The sequence below is a fragment of the Lynx canadensis genome, chromosome A2, assembly GCF_007474595.2.
Source record: "Lynx canadensis isolate LIC74 chromosome A2, mLynCan4.pri.v2, whole genome shotgun sequence".
NCBI lineage: Eukaryota > Metazoa > Chordata > Mammalia > Carnivora > Felidae > Lynx > Lynx canadensis.
The window spans coordinates 78,462,537-78,486,368 of NC_044304.2; the positions used below are offsets into that span (position 1 = coordinate 78,462,537).

Consider the following 23,832-nt stretch of genomic DNA (forward strand, 5'->3'; position numbering starts at 1 on the left):
CTCCCATCATGGGACTGTTGTCCCTATCACAATTATGAGAGTTGGGAAGGGAGAAGTATGGTCCTGGATGATAAAAAGGAAAAACCTTTGTGCTCTGGCAAGAAGGGGAAGCTATTTTCCCTTAAATTAAGGAAGAGGCAAGTTCAGCGCATCCTTGTACCATGGCCTCTGCCTGTGTTTGCACGCATGTCCCAGGACGCACTTGACTACGAGGAAAACCCTAATCAGAAGGGAACCAAGGAGTCGGTATAGCATCCCACAGAAGTCCCTCCCTAGACCCCACTTACAAATGCAGCCCCTCACACAAGACATGAGGGGGGCATTCTGGGGCTGGTTTTTACCCCTAGTGGTGCAGGTTTGGGTGTTAAGGGAGCAGTGGGGCAGAGGGTGAGGGGGGGAAAGGCAGGTAGAGGAAGGGAAGTAGATGGAGGTTACTGTGATGAGCCCCAGAGGGAGGGAATGGAAAGGGCAGTCATGAGAGGATGGGAGGAACAGGCCAGAATGTTAGAGCATCCGGGGGGACCATGTCCCTTCCAGGACACAGAAGCATAGGAACTGAAACACTTGAGTGCTGCAGGCTCACTGGGTTTCCAGATGATCAAGATAAGGACAATGGACAGCTCCTTGTGTAGAAACTCAGCTGACCTTGTCAAGTCCCAAAAGTGCTCAGAAATAGGGACTAGAGTCTAGGGAAGGAACATACAGGCTAGGACAGCTGGGGAAGGAAACAAATGACATGACCGAGAAAGGGAGGAGGAGCCACAAAGATTAGTAGTCACCGTTCTCTGTGCTCGCACTGCACATGGTACTTATTAGACGCCTCCAGAGCCTCACGTCTGCTCGGTGACAAGATGAGGAAGCAGCCCACACTGATGAAGAGAATGGTCCAAGATTACAGCTGGACGATGGTGGAGCTGGGACTCTACCCCAGGACTTCTCACTGCCAGTGCTAAGATCAGGTGCACCGTCCTGAGAGCTGCTTGAAGTCAAGCCCCACTGCTGCCCTTCACTTTGCTGATTGAATGCCCTGAGGCAACCTTTCTAAACCCCAGGTTCCTCCTCTATAAACTGGGGGTGAAGGTTAGGTACTATCTTCCATAGCCTCCTGGCCAGCAGTGGCAAGTGCTCAGTATATGAGTGTCAAGAGACAATGAGAGGAGTAGTGGATGGGGGGTGGGGATCGACAAGCCGTCCCCCCCCCCTTTGTAATCACTCTGGCTCCTCCACCAGGAAGGGAGACAGCTGCAGGCTGCCACTTACCTCCAGCGTTTGTTCTGGCGGAGCACTGGTTTGGTTTTATCGTGTTATGTGACTTAACCTTCACTGAGAACATTAATTCACTCATCGACCATTCACCGAGCCCTTCCTCAGTGCCAAATAACGCATATGTCACTGAGGTAACTCCAGAGCAACATGGACACTTGGTCAAGGTCCTTGTCCTCAGGTAGCCCATTTTCTGGTCAGGCCACATTAACATACAACTGAGACCTTGCCATTTGACATGATAAATGTGGCACAAACACCTAGGAAGGAACAGCCAGCCCTGAGAGAGAAGAGGACATTTCATCTGGATCTGGGCAGATGGGGGAATATTCACCCGGAGGAGGGAGGAGGGCACCGCCACAGAAGGAACCGCCCAGCCCACATAAAGGCCAGGAGCCAAGCTGAGAGCTGGGTGTTTAAGGAGCGGTAAGAGCCCCACCAGGCTGTGGGGGAAGGTTCCCCAGGGCGCGGGCTGTGGGGGGCTGGGCTGTGAGGTTGGACTCTGGACAGCGGGGAGCCCGCCAAGCCTTTGGAACAGCAGGACGGCGGGGTCAGATTTGCACGGGAGCTGAGTGGAGGCTGAGAAGAGGCTGGGACGGAAAGACTGGTGGTAGGGATTTTCATCAGTGTTCAGGCGAGCAGCGATGACCAGCAGGTAGACCTGTGAGTGACCGAATGTCAGGAAAGAGCCAAGGTCTCTGACTGGATGGTGATGTTGTGAACCAGAAGAGTTTGTTTTTTGTTTTTTGTTTTAATACAAAGTATTTAGTTTGGGACAAAGAATTTCCTGAGTCTGCTGTAGGTCCATGTCAAGTCTCCAGCTCTTGATGGTTTAAGCAGTGTGCTCAGTGTTCTGGATGGAGGTGTTTGGGGTGCAGGGCTGCCTGCCCAGGATTCCATGTGGAGAAGAAAAGAGCAGAGTGAGTGACACCCTGGCTCCCAGGCCACTTGTGAGGGAAGACGCTCCCTGGGGCTCTTCATGTGTGAAGGACGGTGGGGAGCAGAGGCTGGGACACCCACAGGCAGCCAGGGACACCGTGCCATTTGTGCATCCCCAGTCTGCTCAGAACAAGCTTCCTGAAAGCAAAAGCTGAGGACCTGAGCCCAGGGCTTGGCTCCGGGCCTCCCCTGGCAGGGGGTGAAGGAGGATGTTCTGTGAGGAGTCCTCTCCCCTCCCCACCGCCCCCCAGTTGGTGTTGGCTCCTGGGCCCGAGAGAGACAGTGAATGTCTTGGCTGTGCTGGGTCTGGAAGGCCAGGAACAGGCCGGGCAGACGGGAGCCGCCTGCAGCTCTGGTAGCGGGAGCCAATGACCTCTGGTGGCTACAGAGGGGAGCGCTCCTGCTTGCTTCTCCAGAGCCTGTCCTGGGCTGGGGGGGGGGGGGGGTGCGGGGTTGGGGTTCTGTTCTGCTCTGCACCAGCACTCCCTCCAGGATCCACTTGCTTCCTGGTCGCTGACATCTCAAGTCCTGCCCTCAGAGGCTCTGATACCATTTATGCCTTGATGTGAATTTCACTCGGTATTCGTTTTAACTGACACTTTTAGTTGTCAGAGCAGGTGCAATTGGTCTGGCCTAGGGTTGGTCTCACACTCCTCCTGGATGCGCCACCCAAGGCAGCAGCACAGCAGGCAAGCTGGTCCAAGTGCACTCTAGAGACAGCCTGTCCTGCACGACTTACCCTGCTGTGCCAGGACTCTGTTTTCCCTTCTTCATCTTCCTCTCCTCTAGCTTGCTGATTTTTTCCCACAGTTTTAGGGCATTACGACTCACCAGGAATGGCATTTAGTGCCTGTTGATCTCCCAGCGGGTTTGGGGACCACCTTCTGAGCTCCGGGCCTTGCGAAACCCTGATTAACCAAAGTGCTGGAGAGACTTAACAGAGGCTGGTGCTGGGGCCTTCTGCCTCCAGGAAATCTGGAGCAGCTGAGAACCCATCCAGTCAGTCTTACAGAAGATGTCTTAGAGCCAGAAGGACCCCCGTTACCTCCTGCTCACTTTTCCTCCAGAATATGTTCTCCAGCTGGGATCTCTAACCTCTCGTCCAGGCTTGGGCCGTGCATACAAGATCAGGGATTGAGAAGCAATGGGGAAGGGAAGATGTCCTACCTAGTTCTGTTTTTCCTCTTCACTACACCCCCAAAAGTGATCCTCCCCTGGGTGAATATGGTAAATATGGAAGGCCACCAGCCCCTTCCTCCTCCCGCCTTGTGTGGCCCTCCCTCCATTGTCGGACCGGAAGGCAAAGAGGACACAAGTTTCTGATGAGTTGCACCCCAGAGGTATACCCCACAAGACTCAGGGTCAGTAGGGAGAGGGGACAGCACAATCTTCTCTCCCCTTTTTATTTTAGCTCCAATTTGTTGAAGGCCAACTGTGTGCCCAGCACTTTGCTAAGCACTCCGTTTGTATGATCTCATGTAATCACCTCAAATCTCTACCATGATCTTCATTTTACTGATAGGGAAACTGAGGCCCAGAGTGGTAAGTTCCTGAAATAAGGTAGGGAGGGCAGCCCCCATATGCCTATATGAGTCTGTCCCCGCCGAGGAGGCAGGGAGGAACTGAAACCGGCACATTTCCACTTTCCAGGTCAGCCACCCTCTTCTAATTCTCACAGAAGTCCTTACGGGCTTGCCGAGGCCCTGGACTCAGGAAGTCTGATGGCTTTTCTACCATAAGGCAACTGGCAGGATTTGCATCTAGGTTTGTCTGATTTGAAGCCTATATTCCTAACGATTATCCTAAACTATCTTGCAACGCCCTGTAGAGCAATGACATCCAACCCTCTTTGTTTCACTTGCTCCTGGCCACTTTTACAATTCGTCAAAGTCCCCAGGTTCATCTCTCCCCCATTCATAATGGGCTGAAGGGAAAGTCCCACATCTTCTCAGTGGCTAACCACCTCTCCTCCGAGTTGATGGAGATGTTGACCCATCACCCAAGTCACTGATGGAGATGCTCTAACCTTCCTGGCCGGCGACAGGCCCCTGTGAGCTCTGCTGGGTACCGCTCTGGGCTGGCACGAGACCCCGCTACCCAATCTTTTTTGCCTCTGCTGCCAGGGCCTCTCACCCCCAATAGCTCTGTGGTCTGACCACGTTTTCCCAGTTTATTGAGGGTGGGTTATATGGGAGCGAATCCAAAGCTGTGCAAAGGCCAGGAGAGAGTAAACACAGTGCTTTCTCCCTGACCACCGGACCTGACCCTCAGCCACAAAATAATATTAGATTAATCTGGCAGGTTTTTGTTTTTTTTTTTTTAATTTATGTGCTCTGTGGTTGATTACCCTGTTTTCTGTTTGCTTAAGGTGTTTACAAATTGGCTTTCTAAAAGTTTTTCCCAATCTGTTTTTCCAGATTAAAAAAAAAAAAAATTGATTCATTCATCGGGATTTACATAGTGCCTCCTCTATCCATTGAGGACTTTGTAGCTCTGTTACTGAGGCTGATTCTTTGTAGCTCTGTTACTGAGGCTAACCCTCAGGCTTTAAGAATGTCCCAGGTATTTCTTCCACTTGAAGAATTTAAACTTGATGTAAATAATGCCCTGATAGCTGCTCCCAGAATGCATCCAAATGAGCCAAATTTAATTCCTTCTCTGAGGATCTTTTAAAATAGAGTAAATCCCCCCTTTTATTTGGGATGACTTAAATACTGTCACTGCTTAGAAGTCAGGAGGCTGGGTGAGGTGGCCTGTTCAAGGATCTGGCAGTGACTCAGAGATCCTCAAAATTCTGCCAGGCCAGTAGCACAGGCACATGGGCCTTTGTCGAAAGAATTGGTGGGAAGAAATCAGACAGCTGAGAACTCTCATCAGACACATAACCCACAGCACAAATACCATATGTCTTCGGGCTCTTGCCTGTCAAATCCATCTTTACCCTGCGCCGGTAAGTAGAGCAGAGCTGGCAACGATTTCTGCAGGCCTCCAGATTTTCTGAACCGTTCTTTTAAGACTTATCTGTTGATGATGAAAGAATAAATCAGATCCACAGGACCTTGTAGCTGGCAGGAGAGCAGCTGGTCCCGAAAGACACGGGTGGCCCTTGAAACGGCACCGTGAGATTCTTCCACCTCTGCTCTTTTGCAGACATCACCCCGGGCAGGAATCCACTTGGTGCCGGGAGAGCCATTTTTCTTAAAGCCAGAGCAGCCTCCTCGGTCCTGAATGATAAATTCAGACAGGCACTCAGGAAGAAGACATGGCAGCCAAAGCAGCAGAAAAGAAGCAAGGTAGATGTCTCCCCCACATAGCCAGGAGGGTGAGGGAGGACTTCCCAGGATCCCTTCCCCGGACCAGAGACAGAGATACAGGGCTAACAAGGAGATAACTACTCCCAGTATATTAGACACAGCAGGGGAACAAGCTGCAGCCCTGGGCTCCCTGGCAGCCAATAAAACAGGCATTATGAAAGCAACAGGGACAGAGCCGGACTCACCTTTCCCTTTCAAACTCTGCTCCTCCAAGAAAGGACAATAGCGAGGTGATAAATGCAACTAATTGTGGGACTCAGGAAGTGTGTGAGTTGCATCCCTTAAGACAGAAAGGGAACTTGAAACTTGAGGGGCTTGGGCTTTCCTGGGGAGGGAGGCGGTAACTGCCAGGCTTGTTTATCACCTGAGCAAACAGAGTGATAAACTGCTTAGTCATCTGGGTGTTTCCAACTACCCACCCCTCCCAGCTCCCCGACCCCACGTGGAGATGTTTGAGTTAGTGCGATTCCATGCGGGGGAGATACCCACACTGAGAAAGCAGCGGTCAGAATCTTTTGGCTTCTTTCCAATGGAAAAAATTAAACCTGTTATTCAGGGTCCACTGCCCAGGGCTGGGACACTGTACTGGCCAGCGGTGATGGTAGGGGGAGTGGGACAGTGAGAAAGGGCACCATGGGAGAAAGCAGGAGGCAGTCGTGAGATGATGGTTTCCAGACAGTCGCACCCTCACACCCTGGAGTGTAGACACACGCGGGATGTGTGTGTAAGTGAAGCAGGGACCAGGGCTCTCAGCTGAAACGAGATGGAATGTCTGGGATCAGTTTTCCAAATTGTGTGGCACCATCTTGGAATCATTTCCTCCTTTGTTCGTTAGTTTATGATCTGAGAGCTGTTGCCAACAGTAGTGGAGAAAAAAGACTAAATATTCCAGTGGACTGATGGCTGACATTTATCTTGGGGAATCAAGTTGGCAAGAGCAAACAGGAAGGCTTTTCACCTCTCTCTCTCTGATTCTCGTTTCTTCTAAGGATGTGTTTGACCCTGCCCACCACCACTGAGCTGCCTGCTTCCCTGCTTTAACTCCCAGCAGAAGTACCTTCTCAACTCAGACCAGAGGCAGGTTACCTTAGAGGGGAAGCCCAAAACCTTAGGGGCAGAGGGACAACCAAAGATAAAAGTATCCGGGTCAGGGGTGCCTGGCTGGCTTAGTCAGAATGGCATGCAATTCTTGATCCCGGGGTTGTGAGTTTAAGCCCTACATTTTGGGTAGAGATTACTTAATATAAAGTCTTAAAAAAAAAAAAAAAGTATCCAGGTCAGTTCCCAGGTTCTCCTCCTTCACTCTATCTACAGCCCTTCTCCATTTAGTTACTGGACACCCTTAGAATTCCAACCTAAAACAACTGAGTCTCCTATCCCCTCCCACTGCCAAGATGGGTCCCAATTACTTGGCATCAGAGTCGTTTACTCAGTGGCTCAGCTCCTTACAATTCATCTGGTCTTTGGAACCCTTTGAAACACTCTTGATCAGACTTTTTTCCCTAACGCCTCCCATTCCAATGCAAGAAAACTCAATCCCAGGGAACTTCACAGTAGCCTTCTCTTCTAATTTCTGATGGGCTCCAATTCCACATCCTGCCTATGGGTGTTGGGATTGAAGTCTGGAGTTCTGGAAGCATTGGCAGTAGAGGGTGTGACTGCACCACACTTGTTATATAGTGGAGAAAATTCCAAGTTGGGAGATCAGTCACAGATATTAGCTCACCTGGCTCAAGCTCACTCACTAACACACAGTTGGAAAGAAGCATTACCAAAGAGATGAGTCAGCTGGCACTGTTCCAGATGGCTGGACCGAGTGGACCTGTGCTCTCGTGGCTGAATTAAGGAGCATGTTGGAGTTGGACGTTGACTTTAGGGGAGAAACACAAACTGTACCATGAGCATTTGAGGACCATTTGGCTTGGTGTTTACATTTATTTCAGTTCTTACGATTGCTCTAGATAATTCCAGCCCAACATTATATCTTTGTCGGCTGAACTCATGGGTACTCAGCATGTGCCCTGGCCATTTTCCACAGAAACTAGAGGCCTTCCCTTTACCCATACCCGCTCATGCAACAACAGCCTGAAACCCCAGGGCCCTAATTTCCTTTCCTGAATTTACTGCGCTTCACAAAGAAGGATATCAGAGAAGGCCACTCAGGCACTAGAGAATCCTCCCACCCAAAGTTAAACTTTTTATTCTAAAAAAACAGAAATCAACAGATCAGGACAAAGGTGACTAAATCAATAAGAGCTTTATTTTATTTTATTTCATTTCATTTCATTTTTCGAAAGGGGGGAGAGGGAGCACCCGCGTGGGTGGGGGAGGGGCAGAGATAGAGAATCCTAAGCAGGCTCCATGCCCAGGGCATCAGGCTCCATCTCACAGCGGTGAGAACATGACCTGAACCAAAATCAAGAGTCAGACACTTAAGTGACGGAGTCACCCAGGCGTCCCTCAACAGGAACTTTTTAAGCAGGCCTTTATAATATGTGTTTTTAAAGCCAGGATATTGACATGTAATTTAAGTTCCATGAATTTTGTGATTTGTTGGAGGGGAGGGAGTGGTTTGTATTTTTACTTGTGATAAAATACGCATAAGAAAATGTGCCATTCTAACCACTTTTAATGTATAGTGTTAAGTACATTCACGTTGTACAACCAATCTCCAGAACTCTTCATCTTGCAAAACTTCATACCCATGAAATAACAGCTCCCTGTTCTCCCCCAATCCCAGCCCTTGGCAACCATATTTCTCCTTTGTGTCTGTATGAATATGACCACTCTAGGTACCTCACAAAAGTGGAATCTTCTGATGTTCGTCTTTTTCTGACTGGCTTGCTTCACTTAGCATAATGTTCTCAATGTTCATCCATGTGTCAGAATTTCCTTCCTTTTTAAGGCTGAATAATATTCCACTGAATGGATATACCACAGTTTGTGTATCCAGCCAGCCGTTAATTGTCGTTTGGGTTGCTTTCACCTTTTGGTTGTTGTGAATTATGCTGCTGTGAACATGGGTGCACGCCTATCTCTTCAAGACCCTAATTTGTATGGTTTGTGTCTTTTAAAATTGAGTGAGGGAAGGAGCCTAGAAGAATCCCATGTCCCATGCTTTTACATTTTTTTACCATTCAGAAAAAAAAAAAAAAATCAGGAATGCAGCACTAATTTCAGCAGGTAACCTCTTTCCAGCTTCTTACCGTGCTGACTTTTCAAGGGCTTCTTGTGCTTCAGTGCTTTGTGAGTACTTTGCAAATTGCCGTTAAATAGAAGGTAGCAGCAGTCGGGACATAACTCAGTGATTGAGACACTGACCAAAGACGAAATTATCAGGGACTTAGTGTATTACTGAAACCCACTGTTCCACTTTCCCTTCACGCAGGACTTGAAATCCCACACCATCCTTCCCCAGGTCAAGAAAGCACATGGTCCAAGGGTAAAGTGGGTGAAGTCCAGCGACAATCTGCTTAACCACTGAGTGCCCTTCTCACTGGCAAAGACCTATAAATAACACCTGTGATCCTGTTTCAAAGTCAGCAAAGAGGCAAGGGCTCAGGGGTCGCTAAAATAATTTCATGAACAAATTGGTCCAAAAAACGATCTGTGACTAAATCTGAGAGGAGCCAGCCAGCCATGTGGACAGATGAGACTCCTCCCCTGCAGAATCAGCCTCTCTCTCATGCCCTACATTGTCTGCACGTATGTATAAGCTATATTCTAGATCATTTGGCATTCAAATAGCTAAGTCGGCTCCTCTCAGCTCAGAGATGATTGGGGAGCTGAAGTGTTAGCGTTCTGCCCTCCTACAAGGAGGAAAGAGAACAGTTCAGGAACCAGAGAAACGCTTATTCATCTCATCTCATCTTTCAAGACCCTGAGACAGAATCCTCCACAGCCCCCCCAGACACAGGGTCCCCCAGCATTACATGCACAGAAATCAAACGCATATCCATTATCGGAGAAATCGCAGGGAAGTGGGGCTATGGTGACAGATTTTGAAGAGCAAACATGCACCTTTGTGCTCTGTCTTCTTAAAATTCATCCTCTCACCTGCCAGCCTTGAGAATTGCCTATTTACATAACTAGCTGCCTAAAATGGCATATTAGATAATGTTACATGGTGCCTCTCTCAGTCTGAGCCCGTCCCCAGGACAGGAGTGATCCAGAAGTCCTCCAACAGCAGGTAGCATGGCTCGCTGGCCCGCAGCCATGCCTCCGTGCGGCGTGAGCCTGTCAGCGCTCCCGAGCTAAGCAGATGTCAGGCCTGATCGCCGAGGTGGGAGACCAGCGAGCAGCAGGGGGAGGGGATGTGAGTCAGCAAGTGGCACGGTGGCACACCCTCTTCAGGGGACAAACAGCATCTCTTCTGAGCTTCACAGCGGGCACCTTGTTCTGCCCAAGGTGCTGTCTCAGAGACCGCCAACATGTCGGGGCTGAGAAGGGGGAGCTGCAGGGTCTATGAGGACAGCCGGTACAGGAGGTAATCAGTCAGCTCCGATGCCATCCCTGGCGCTGCGCCAGCCTCGAACCCCCCGTTGGCCCTTTCCAAGGCACAAATCTCCCTCCCATCAAGGGATCGCGCTGCTCGCTTGTAAGAGGAGTATAAATAAGTGATAAGGAAGTGTTCTGATGAGGGTAAGCGGGTATAGCTTCTCAGCGGACCAGATGTATCAAAGAAGGCAATTGTGTGTGTCTATTCATTTATTTTTCAGCGTTCCGGTTCCTGTAGTCAGTTTAGAGAAAATCCCTAATCTAGTGAAGGCAGATGGTGCCAATGTCAAAATGAACTCAACAACCACTACTGCGGTCACCTCCTGCTCCACCTCGTCCTCTGCCGTCTCCACCCCACCTTTAATTAAGCCAGTCTTGATGTCTAAGTCAGTGCCACCCTCCCCAGAGAAGATCTTAAATGGCAAAGGAATTTTGCCCACCACAATAGACAAGAAACACCAAAATGGCACCAAAAACAACAACAAGCCTTACAGGAGACTTTCAGGTATGTGTCTGTGTCGTTAGAGTCGGGCTCATGATTAGAGCGCCTCTGGGTCATATTCGTAACCAAGGAGCGGTGTGTTCTTACAATTAAGCAGGTCTGTTTCATTTTAAGGGGGACACGGAATTTATGTGCAAACAGGACCCCTGCCTAAAAATGCGAGGGAGAAATGGTTCTCTTATTTCCGGGTCAGACGAGGTCTCTCGCTCGACTCAGTGGGAGTTGATCCTCTTGACCCAGGAGGCAGGATGCTTTCCACCAACCACAACAGCCCATGCATTGTGATGGTCTTACCGTGTGCTGACAGGCTGGCCTGCTCCCCAGGTGTCCGTGGAAGCCTCATTGCAGCGAAGGTGGACAACCATAATGATACCCCACAGTACCTCAGGGCGGGCTCGGGACAGTCCCATCTACCCCACTCTGTCCTTTGGTCTAGTTGGTTGCCATGTTGATTCTGTGGTCTGGAGCTACCACTGCCTTTCCCACATAATCAGGTTGGAATTGCCATTCAGGAATGCTTGGGCTAGCACAGCAGGTGAGGTGTTGAGGGATTTCTCCCAGATCTACTTCTTGGTTGTCTGCATAGACACTCAGGATGCCTGGAAAGGTGCACTTGGCCAGTCTTTGAGGCAATGGCTGCCCTTAGAGGCCCCCATAGGGATGACATTGGCTTTGGATTTGTTGTAGAACTAAATCTGGCAGTTCTGCTTCCTCCAAAAGACCAAGAAAAGCTATAAACTTTATAACGTCTTCACACACCATGGGCATTTATCAAATGTTGACTAGAAAAAAGAAAATACAACGAAAACCACCCTGTGAGAGAGAAACTGGGCCCTTTAGTAGGAGCATAATTCTTAATCAACCTAAGAATTGTGGGTCATTTTTATTTTGTACTTTGTGTTAATGTGTATTTTGGTTTTCCTGTCTTACATCTATAACTTAAAAAAAAAAAAATATTTCTTAAAAGTACTTTGGCCCCAAAGCATTCAGAAAATTTTTACCCTAAAAATGTCTCTATGTACTATTCACCCACTATCAAGGAAGGAAGGTAGGGCCTGGCAGTCTCTTGGAGCCTTGTGGGGCCTCCCTGTGTAGACAGGAGCCCCCTACTCCTGGCTCTCTTCCTGAATGGAAAGTTCAATTTCACTCTGCAGAGCTGGGCAGTAACATCCCTGGAAAAACCAGTAGGCCCGGCTGGGCAGTGTCCAGAGGCAGAAGCGTGACCATGGCTGCCAGCCTGCACCCTGACCTGAAGTTATATGGGGGGGGGGGGGTTCTTGTTGTCTGTTGGTTTTGCATCTTGTTGGTTGTTTTGTCTCATTGGGTCTTTTGTTTCTATCTCGCTTGTTTCTATCTTGCTTTGACATTTGGTGGCCAGCTCCTATTGCCCAGCCAAGCAACCTGCTCAGTTGCGGGCCAGTGTGAGAGCTGGTGTGGATCCGGGCCCCGGTCTGACTCCGACAGGCCTGAGGGAAAGAACTCCATGGCAGGCAGCCTGGGGCCCGGCGCCCAGGCCCTCCTTGGTGGGCAGCGAGGGCACACAGGAAACAGGTGTCTCCAGGCCTCACAGTTTTCTAGTCCTAAAAGTGAAGCTAGAGAAAGGCGGGGCGGGGGGGGGGGGATGGTGCCTGGCTGGCTCATTCGGTGGAACATGCAACTCTTGATCTCGAGGTTGGGAGTTTGAGCCCCACATTGGGCGTAGAGATTACTTAAAAATCAAGTCTTTGAAAGAGAAGATGATGATGACAATGACAAAAACAAAAAGAGGTGGGAGGCATTTTGATAGCCAACCAGGAAATCTGTCTTGGACGTCAGAATGTTTTTTATCAAACCATCATCATCACCACCGATGCAGCCACCAGCACAACCCCCAAACCCTCTTTTAAAAACAGAACACATTCAGTTATTGTGCTCCGAGTAACCTCCTTTTAGTTTGCAGCTATTCAGACCTCTTAAGGAGACATTCCCAAATTTATATACAACCCCCGCCCGCACACCCACCCACCAACACGGCTGCCGGCCTCCCTGAATGCCCAGAAGAGCTGTGTCATCCCTGTGCTTCAGGACTCAGGTGTCTGCTGGGTGCCTTCCAGAAACAGCACAGACCATCTGAGAGGTGGACCTTTGAAGCCTAAAGGGTCCTTGAGGGATTGCCTCACTTCCCTTCCTTCTCCAGGGGGAGGGAGCATTGCTGTAATCCAGAAGGAGCAAAGGATCCATAAGTGGGCATAAAAAGTTCAGCGTCCTTAGAAGTAACCTCACCATGAGCCATCCACAGTCCAGGGAGAAGGCGGGAACTGGAGAAAGCCTAGCCTCTCTGCAGCCGCCCTTCAGCCCCAACAGGCTGGCTAGCCCTGGCTCATTCCCATTTGGAGCAACAGGGCCCGTGCTGGGTGCAAAGCAAGCTGGGAGACTAGCAGGCCCTGCCCTCCAGGCAACTTACAACTATGCAGACACACATAGAGCACACACCCGAACTTTCCCCTGCCCCTGCCTACAACTCGGCCAGAACATTCCCGAATCAGGTAAACGACATTTCTGGTCAGCGCGGCTGCACGGAAAGCCTGGTGCTGAAGACGTGGCAAAGCACAAGAGAGGCAGGTCACACTGACCTGTCAAGGAATAATCTCCCACTTAAATGGCTAAAAACCAGCAGGAAGGCAAGGTGGGGGGAGCCGCCCAGGACACAGTGGCCCTTGGGCCTCAGGCCCTCTTCCTGGTCTGCAGCCAGCTATGACCAAAGTGCCAAGTACCTGGGGAACTCTTCAAGTGACATAAAGTGTGACAGTGTCAGGGCTCCTCGCCCTCCGGTGCCTGCCCCCACCCTCCCCCCGGCGCCTTGTGCTGCATTTACATCCCTCCCGAAGCTGGACCTGGAACTCAGGGGTCAAAGGGGAGCGCCATTTTCCCCTGAGCGGTTCTTGAAGCATTTTAGTGGCCGGTTGGGGGAAAAAAAAAAAAAAAAGAAAAAGAAAAAGAAAGAAAGGAAAAGAAAAACAAAACAAACAAACAAAAAACCCAGATTGCCTGACAATGTCTCACTTGTTGGTGCAAATGTGCATTTTTTTTTAAATGTAGTCTTAATGCCAAATCCTATTTAGTCTCCTTTTTTCTTATATTTTTTGTTTGTTTCTTAAACCAGAGAGAGAATTTGACCCAAATAAACACTGTGGAGTATTGGATCCCGAGACAAAGAAACCTTGCACAAGATCCCTCACCTGCAAGGTATTTCTCTTTCCATAAAAAATACTTCCTGCTCTCGCTGGGGCCTTTGTCGAAATGTTTGCATGCCACTCTCTGCACACGGCAGGGTGTGGAACCTCGACATGACCCCCAGCTGTTCTTTGTAAGGGAAATGCTTTCTTCTCTTCCATGGTAGCAGAGTGCCTGCCTCAAGCTGGCTGGCTTTTTAAGAAGGAAAAAAAAAAAAAATAGGCTTCCCCTGTTACTTGTGAGGCCAGACAGTAAATTGTATTTATAGGCACTCACAGGCGGTTCTAAACCCTGCTACGTTTTAATGTATGCGGGAGCGGCGGCAACGGCGGCAGCGCCTGAAAGGCAGCCCCGGAGGGGAGGACGAGCGGCCGCGCCCCTGATCCGGCCACGCCGGGTGGCCACGGGGACAGCCGACGCGAGGCGGCCGCCATCGGATAGCCCCCGGCCCCCGTATTTCACACTGAAGTGCTAGTGCTCCCTGGGCTCGAGGCCGTGGCCCCCTCTGCCCGGTGGCCGGCCGTGTGTGTCCGGGCCAAAGCCAGCCTCCCACCTGCACCTGGATTAACTCTAGCGCGCCCTCACCGTTGCCTTTCATCCAGAGAGGTTTCCGTGGGCTCTGCGCGGAAGCTGGTCATCCTAAGCCATTTTCTGGAGGAAGCTTTGGCTTCTTAACGCCAGGAGTGTAGGGCATGGTTGCGTTTGTGTGGTGTCTGCCTCTTCCCAGCCACAGAACAGGAGCCGTTGCCTTGAAGTTGACTTTTGAAGCACCTCCAAATTCCCATGAATTGCTGTTTCTGAAATGGAGGGCCTGGGGAAGCAGGTTTATGTGCTGATCAAAGAGGCTGTGCTTTTCATCTCTCTTCTCCTTAGACACATTCGCTAAGCCATCGGAGGGCAGTCCCAGGCCGGAAAAAGCAATTTGACCTCCTTCTGGCAGAACACAAAGCCAAGTCCCGCGAAAAAGAAGTTAAAGATAAAGAGCATCTCCTGACTTCGGCGAGGGAAGTACTTCCAAACCAACCGGGGCCAGCGCAGGACTCTCTGCCAGGACCTTCGGGGAGCTCTGGGCCAGAACCGAAAGTCGCATCCCCTGCAAAATCCAGGCCGCCTAACTCTGTGCTTCCTAGGTAAGTCCCATTCGGCAGTAGAAGCCCTGAGTCCTTGGTCAGTGGCTCTGCCTTGCTGGGTCGTGTGTGGGCTGATCACGTGCATCTGGAAGTCGTAAGAGCCCTACCTCGTAGGCGGTTGTGAAGTGTAAGTGAGATCACGGGCATAAGGGGCTCGGCCAGTGCCCACCGTATAGTGTTCAGTGGGTGTTCCCTGCTGTCGTCATCCTCATCACCATCATCACCATCATCACCATCACCATAGCAGATCTATTTCAGACAGTATGTGTTTTTACAGAGCAAGAGTAATCTGGAAGTTAATACCTGGAAAGGCTGAGCTATATCAGCCACCAGGCAACTTTCTGGTGGCCTGGGTTTTTAGATTAGTTGGACGCTCCCGACACAGAGTGGGGTAGTCCTCACACCTTAGGAGCCCATTTGCCACGATATCTTGTGACTTTTTTTCCACGAGTCTCCTCTGATCGAGGCGAAAGGAAAATTGGCATCACAGAGGCTGTTTGTCCTTACATTTCCCTCCACACCAAGAAAGCTGAGCCATCTGTTTGGGGTTTTATTTGGTTGTCCTGGACAGAAAGGAAAGAACAGAAAACAGAATTAAAACCCATTTGGATTAAGAACGATTTAAAATCTATGCGTGTCTGTTTTGATGGGCCGTGGGGTACTAAGCAGCCGACCGATTTCCAGGTAATAAGACAGGGAGCCCTTCATTCCCAAATATTTATCTAGTGCTTGCTTCATAAGCAAGGTACAGACAGACCTCGTTTTATTGCGCTTCACAGATACTGCAATTTGTTACAAATTGAAGGTGTGGGGCAACCCTGCATCGAGGAAGTCTGTCGGTGCCATTTTCCCAACAGCAATCGCGCACTATGTCTCTGTGTCAACGAAGTGTTTGTTAATTAGAGTATGTAAATTAGATATAATGCCATTGCACACTTAATAGACTATAGTACAATGTAAACATAATTTTTCTATGCACTGGGAACCCCCCTCCCAAAAATGAATTCAATTCGCTTTCTTGCAATATTGGCTTTATGGCAGCGGGGTGGAACCAAACCCGTGATGTCTCTGAGGTAGGCCTGTACTATGTTAGGTACTTCCAAGCAGTAGTACAGAGATGAACGAAATTAGAGCCTGCTTTTTAAGAATCTAGAGTTTAGGGGTGCCCAGGTGGCTCAGTCAGTTCAGCGTCCAACTTCAGCTCAGGTTATGATCTCGAGGTTCATGGGTTCGAGCCCCATGTCGGACTCTGTGCTGACAGCTCGGAACCCGGAACCTGCTTTGGATTCTGTGTCTCCCTCTCTCTCTGCTCCTCCCCCACTAGCACTCCGTCTCTGTCTCTCTCTCTCTTTCTTTCAAAAATAACATTAAAAAATTAAAAAAAAAAAAGAATCTAGAGTTAGAAGATAAGACTCAAATATCCAGAACTTCATGAAAAGGAAACATTAATAACAAAATATGAGACTTGCAGATAGTGGTATTTTCAGATCACTTTTAATGCGTACAGTATGAATCTCAAGGGGTAATTGTTTAGTCAGCAAGTAGGCATGAAGAGAACACAGTTGTGGGCGCCTGGGTGGCTCAGCCGATTAAATGTCCGACTCTTTATTTCGGCTCAGGTCATGATCTCACAGTTCATGAGCCTACAGTTGGGAGCCTACTTGGGATTCTCTCTCTTCCTCTCTCCCTGCCCCTCCCCTGCTCGCATACTCACTCTCTGTCTCTCTTTCTCTGTCTCTCAAAATGAATAAGCTTTTAAAAAAATTTTTTAAAGATTAAAGAGAACATAGTTATAAAAGAAGGGGATGGAGTTGATTTTTAAGCAAAAGCAAATATTTGATGACAGTTGTTACTGATCTACTGGGTTCTCACCTTCATAGCCTTCCACTGGCACAAGCCAGATCCAGTTTGATAGCCAGAGTCCCTCTGTCAGAAACCGCCGACCTTGGCTTCAGGTTCAGGAGGACACAGTAGATGGAAGGGCCCCACACACACATTTCCTGCATCATAACCATTGCTGTGTTGTTACTACCAACTTACGTGTCCCACCATTTGCAGGATCATTTACAACTACTTCTTACTGTCACGCCAGATGTTGGTGAAGGATATTACCTTTCCTTAGCTTTGGAGTTCAACAGATGGTTCTGTTCCAAATTTCTGGGAGGGGATTCAAGCCTATGTACAGCGGCTTTCAAACTTTTTTGTGGCTGTAGAACTTTTTTATTCCTACAAAACCGTACATGGTACCCAATATAAAAGCAGACCTTGGAGCACCTAGGTGGCTCAGTCGGTTAAACATCTGACTTCAGCTCAGATCATGGTCTCACAGTTCGTGAGTTCGAGCCCCACGTCGGGCTCTGTGCTGACAGTTCAGAGGCTGGAACCTGCTTCAGATTCTGTGTCTCCCATTCTCTGCCCCTCCCCTGCTCATGCTCTGTCTCTCTCTGTTTCTCAACAATAAACGTTAAAAAAAAAAAAAAAAAAAGCAGTCCTGCCTCCACCTAACTCCAGCTCAGCTCTGCTTCCATCACACATATAACTCACAGCCTGCTGTCCCCCAGCCCACCCGAGGGATCCCTGTCAAGTCCCCAAGGGCTCTGGGGAACCCAGTTTGAAAACCCTCCTTTATTGTATGGTTCAGGTTCACCATCAAGATGGAGGCATTTCTCACCCTAGCAGACAGAGTACCTGGTGTAACGGAGAAGCCATGGGGCAGCTGTTAAAAAAGCAAAAACAGGCAGTGGAGGTTTAAGAGCTGCTTCTTAATGTTCCTTTTTTACTTAATTTTCCAGGGAATGTTTGTCAATAGAGAAATGCCAAGTGTTTATGTTCTCATAAGGAAGCAGAAGAAAGAGAAAGAATGAGGTTAATCAGCAAAAAGAATGTCTCTGAATGGAAGAGGCAAAGGGGGTGCATTATAAATGTTGGCTAACAATAATTGTTAAAGATGTTTTTCAGGTTGAGGTAGGCACCAGAAAACTCAGGGATGAACTCTGCTCAAACTTTGTGGGAAATAATGTTCTTTTTCACTTGGTTTTACTTAGGATGAAATGCCATACAATCAGGGATTGAAAAAGCATGATCAGAATTTAATGCCCTCCTTGGGGCGTCTGGCTGTCTCAGTCAGTAGAGCATGTGATTCTTGATCTCATGGTTGTAAGTTCAAGCCCCATGTTCGGTATAGAGATCACTTAAAACTAAAATCTTTAGGGGCGCCTGGGTGGCTCAGTCGGTTAAGCAGCCGACTTCAGCTGAGGTCATGATCTCACAGTTCGTGAGTTTAAGCCCCATGTTGGGCTCTGTGCTGACAGCTCAGAGCCTGAGGCTTGCTTCAGATTCTGTGTTTCCCTCTCTCTGCGCCCCTCCTCTGCTCTCACACTCTGTCTTTCTCTGTAAAAAATAAATAAACATAAAAAAAAACTAAAATCTTAAATAAAAAAAAAAAGAATTTTAATGTCCTCACCTAAAACATAAACATTGTTTCCTCATATTCATGATATACAATACATATATATTTCAGTCACGGGGCACCTGGGTGGCTCAGTCAGTTAAGCGGCCGACTTCGGCTCAGGTCATGATCTCGCGGTCCGTGAGTTCGAGCCCCACGTCGGGCTCTGTGCTGACAGCTCAGAGCTTGGAGCCTGTTCGGATTCTGTGTCTCCCTCTCTCTGACCCTCCCCCGTTCATGCTCTGTCTCTCTCTCTCTGTCTCAAATAAATAAACATTAAAAAAAATTTTAATATTTCAGTCACAGTAATTATTGCTAATTGGCAAAAAATTATCACATGTAAATGGAAATATTGTAATCCCTTCGCAATCATGAATTCCTTTTGTAGGAAATGCTACCACGTGTGAATTTCTTTTTTTGTTTGTTTATTTTGAGAGAGAAAGAGAGAGCACATGCCCGTGTGCACAAGCCAGAGAGGGGCAAAGAGAGAGAATCCCAAGCAGGTTCCGCACTGTCAGCACAGAGCCCAATGTGGGGCCCAAACTCACAATCCGGAATGTGATATGGTGACCTGAGCCAAAAATCAAGAGTCACACGCTTAACCAACTGAGCCCCCCCAGGTGCCCTGTGTGAATTTATTTCTTACATATTGTTGGCAACTTTGAAAATATTCACTTCTCATATTCTTGAACTGCACCCATTCTTGTCAAGGGTTCCTGAGAAAAGAACTTAGGTCTAGAGCTGGACAAGTTTAAGTCAGATAACAAGCATTGGAACAAGGTTGGAAGTGCAAACGTCAGCTCCATGCTTGCTAACAAGATGAGCACCATCCTGTTTCTGGGTTTCTCCAGCTTCAAGCAGCTCATCTGTAAAGCAGAGCTAAGAAGAATTAAGTGATAAGTACTAAGCTCCTAATAAGCACTCAATTAATGGAAACTGGTAGTCAGTCATAGTAGCATTTCATGGGAAAGCAGTGTGAGTAATAAAGGCCTTGGTGCCACCTAATTTCCAGGTTGCCCATCCTTCTGGCCACTGCTTACCAACCTGGGGGCCCTTGAATAACATGCTACTGTGCTCTGTTTCTTCGTCCCGACTCTAAGGGAACATCCCAAGAGCTATAGATGACCAGACTAACCAAAACCATGAGGATTCTTTAGGAAAGGGGGAGGAGAGCAGAGGGTTAAGCCAGGCTCTGACAAGCCAGTCTCTGGCCCCCAGGAGGGAGGGAGGAAAAGATAGGCTGTGGAAGCCAAGACTGACAAAATCTAGGCACATTCCCTTCTGTCTCGTAGACGCTCGCACATCTAATCTTAAAGTATAAAAATGGCAAAATCCAATGACTCTTAGACTGACAAGGGTAGTGAGGAGACAGGCAGAAGGTTCTGGATACCTAAAAAAGGGCGAAGATGCTTCTGGAGTGAAAGCGACTGCAACTTATGCCTCATTAGGACAAATGTTATGGCTACACTGTAAGCCTCAGCTGAATATTTGTCCCTCTGCTTTTTCTACATCCATTTCTCAATATGGGGGGGCTTTGAAGTCAAGCAGACCATATCAAGTCTCATGTCCACTTGTTAGTAGCTTTGCCACCCATTTCCTCATCTGAGAAGTGTAGATAGCACTTATACCCACCTAAAGCAGTGGGTCACTCGCACAAGAAAACGTACGTTGCATGCCTCGCACATAGTAGGACCCAGTTAAGGTCAGTTGCCTTGTGTTCTCTTCCCCAAAGCACTCAGACAGCCCGAGGCTCACGCCTCATCCAAGGGGTGGGGGGAGGGGACTTTCTGTAAGGTTCCCTGAGTGGAACTGGGCACAGACCTTTATCACGTACATTGTCTTTAGACCAGACTGGTAACTGGAGAGCGGAGGGTGATGTCGTGCTGAGGGGGATGGCAGCTTACCAAACTTGAGCAATGTTTTCAACACCTTCCCATGACTGGTTGTCCCATTCCCCATCACTCCCTGCCAAGCCTTGTTTTTCCTGAGACACAGGTTGGTTCCAGCACACTCCTTCCCTCCCCAGGCTCTGCTGGAACGTCTTGGAAGCGTCTCCCATCATCGCCAGGAGGGTGGATACATCTCGAGTGAAACAAGCCTGGAAAGGAACACATTCAGAGCTCCTTCTTCACTGGTGCCTTGCACACCATCATCACTCGTGATTCCGGCTCCGCTCTCGGAGCCAATTCTGCTCTGGACACGGATTTCCATGCTCAGCTTCACTCTCCAGAATTCTCCTCCCCTCATCGCTCTTTTATCTGGCAAGCAGAATTTACTCTTAAGTGTTTCAACCATTTGTTTTCTTTTTTTCCTTAATGAAACTTTATTTTTTTTAATCCAAGTAAAGTGGTCACATAGCTCAAAAGTCAAATAGAACCAAAAGACTTAGAATGAAAAATAGAGTTCGTGCCATGCTGAAGTCCTCTCCACCCACTCTGTGTCAGAGCACCTGTTTCCGGATCCATTGCCTTCCTCTCTCTTGGCTTGCTCCTTGATTTTGGTAGAGTATCTCCTCCATCAGTTTCCTGTGAAAAGGTTCAAGGGGGTCAATTTTTAGAACCCTTACACGCCTGAGAAAAATTTTTTTTAATGTTTTTATTTATTTTTGAGAGGAGAGAGAGAGAGAAGAGCACATGTGTGCAAGTCAGGGAGGGGCAGAGAGAGAGGGAGACACAGAATCCGAAGCAGGCTCCAGGCTCTGAGCTTTCAGCACAGAGCTCAATGCAGGGCTCAACTCGAGAACTGCAAGATTATGACCTGATGTCAGGCACCCTGAATGTTTTTATTCTACCCTCACACTTAATTGATAATCTCTATGAGTATGTAACTGGATTGAAAATCATTTCCCTGCGTGGAGCACCTGGGTGGCTGTCACTTAAGCATCCAGCTTTGGCTCAGGTCATGATCTCATGGTTTGTGGGTTTGAGCCCCGTGTCGAGCTCTGTGCTGACAGTTCAGAGCCTAGAGCCTGCTTTGAATTCTGTGTCCTCCCTCTTTCTCTGCCTCTCCTCAACTTGTGCTCTCTTTCTCTCAAAAATAAATAAACATTAAAAAAAGAAAAAAAGAAAGAAAATCATTTCCCTACAGAATTATGAAGGCATTTTTGATTGGCTTCTAGCATCAAAAATTTTATGAGAAGTTTGGTATCATTCAGATTCTCATTTCTTTGTGCGTGATCAGTTTTTAATCTCTGAAGCCTGGGGCTTTAAAATTTCAGGTATCACTGGATATGGGTCTGTTTTCATTCATTGTACTGGGTTACTCAGTGGATCTTTTTCATCTGGAAACCCCTGTTTCTGGGATATTTTCCTATGCTACATCTTGGCTAATTTTCCTCCCCAGTATTGTCTTTATTCTCTCTATTGACTTCCCATTAGCTGGATGTTGGACCTTTTGCTCTGATGTTTTCATTCTTTACCTCTTTTCCCCTGTTCTCTTCATCTCTTGTTCTACTTTCTGAAAGATTTTCTTTTATTTTACCTTCAAAAGTGTATGTGAAATAATCCACTTATGATTCACTTTTTAAAATTCTAGGATCTGGTTCTTAGATAAAAAGAACTTCTAATTGCTTCTCAGAATATCATACAAGATACTATCATTTTGCAGAGGTAATACCATTCTAATATCTTTGAAGATAGGGTTTTTTTTTTTTTTAATTGTTTCCTCTTTCCTTTGCTATCTTGATTTCTTTCGTGCTGTGCATTTGATGTTTGGCTAGTCGGTCTCATAATGGAGATGTTCCAGGAATGTTTGGTGATCCTTAAGCATTCACATTTAAATTTTTTTAATGTTTATTTATTTTTGAGAGAGAGAGAGAGAGAGAGAGAGAGAGAGAGCACAAGCAGGGGAGGGGCAGAGAGAGAGGAAGACACAGAATCTGAAGCAGGCTCCAGGCTCTGAGCTGTCAGCACAGAACCTGACGTGGGGCTGGAACTCATGAACCTCAAGATCTGACCTGAGCTGAAGGGGGGGTGGGGTGCCTAACCATTCACATTTAAAGAGAAGCACTAACAGGCTGATTGGAAGTCTTTGTGTGGGTCTGTCAGCAAAAAGGATTCTCAAAGGCAAGATCTGGAAGCTTTTTCAAGGCCATTCAGTTCTCAGGGAATGAATCCTTCATGGTGATAGGCATTCCGGAAGTGCCCACTAACTGAGATAGCCCACAGTCACCTTGTTTCCAGCCCTGTGCTTCTCTCCTGATCTCTGCCGAGCCCAGCAGCCCCTTGTCTAGGGGTCTCTCCAGTTCAGTTTTCTCTGCAGAGTAAACCTTTGTTCTCTTGTTGGAGAGTTGGTTGGAGAGGGTGGGACCTAGCAGGGGCAGTGGTGCATCATCTGGCCATGTGAGTTCGTGGTGTTGACCTGTAGGTCCAGCTACCACGTGGGAAGACCTTCAGCTCTCCTTCGAAGGACTTAGCCCACACCTCACCATGACTTTTGCAGCCCTAGGTAGCTCCAGGTTCTGCGGTCAGCCAGCTCCTGGCCCTGCAATTAACACTTCTGCAGACACTTCTGTCTTCTCAAAGTATGTTAAAATCTCATGTTTCACTCTGTATCCATTGGGATGCTTCAAGTGCAAGTAGCAGAAAACCTAGTCTTCCTGATCACTTAAATAATTAAACATTTTATCACATGCAGGGCGCCTGGGTGGCTCAGTCCGTTGAGCATCCCACTCTTGATTTTGGCTCAGGTCATGATCCCAGGGCCGTGGGATCGAACTCCATGTCAGGGTCCTTACTGAGCACTGATGGGGGAGACTGCTTGGGATTCTCTTTCTCTCCCTCTGCCCTTCTCTCCCGCTCATGTGCTCTCTCTCTCTCACTCTCTGTCTCACTCTGTCTCTCTCTCCTCTAAAAATTAAAATTAAAAAAAAAAAATCGTTGGGGTGCCTGGGTGGCTCAGTCGGCTGAGCGTCCGACTTCGGCTCAGGTCATGATCTCGCAGTTCGTGGGTTGGAGCTCCGCACTGGGCTCTGTGCTGACAGCTCGGAGCCTGGAGCCTGCTTCGGATTCTGTCTCCCTCCTCTCTCGCCCCTCCCCCACTCATGCTCTGTCCTCTCTGTCAAAAATAATAAACATTAAAAAAGTTTTAAAAAATTGTTATCATATGTAACAAGAAGTCCATAGGTGACAGGGCACCAGCCCCAAAGATGCGGAATCGGCTCACATTCCCTGCCTTTCTTTATTCCACCCTCTTCGGTCTTTGGGCTTCAATGTTCAAAGTTTTTTTTTTAATTTTTTTTTTTAACATTATTTATTTTTGAGACAGAAAGAGACAGAGCATGATGGGGGAGGGTCAGAGAGAGAGGGAGACACAGAATCCGAAACAGGCTCCAGGCTCTGAGCTGTCAGCACAGAGCCCAATGCGGGGCTTGAACTCACAGAGCATGAGATCCTGACCTGAGCTGAAGTCGGACGCTTAACCGACTGAGCCACCCAGGCGCCCCCATGTTCAAAGTTTTATAGCAAGATGGCTGTGGTACTTGGTACTTCCAGATGAAGGTGGAGACCACTTCCTTGTGTCTCTTTT

General features: G+C 48.2%; 1 protein-coding gene across 1 annotated transcript in view; it reads left to right on the forward strand.

Moving 5' to 3' along the window:
• Positions 1–23,832, forward strand: part of ATXN7L1 (ataxin 7 like 1) — a 248,563-nt gene that overhangs the window by 204,158 nt on the left and 20,573 nt on the right. Inside the window, 3 exon segments of the mRNA XM_030307782.1 lie at positions 10,235–10,518; positions 13,658–13,740; positions 14,602–14,858. Of these exon segments, the coding sequence (XP_030163642.1) occupies positions 10,235–10,518; positions 13,658–13,740; positions 14,602–14,858 (624 nt within the window).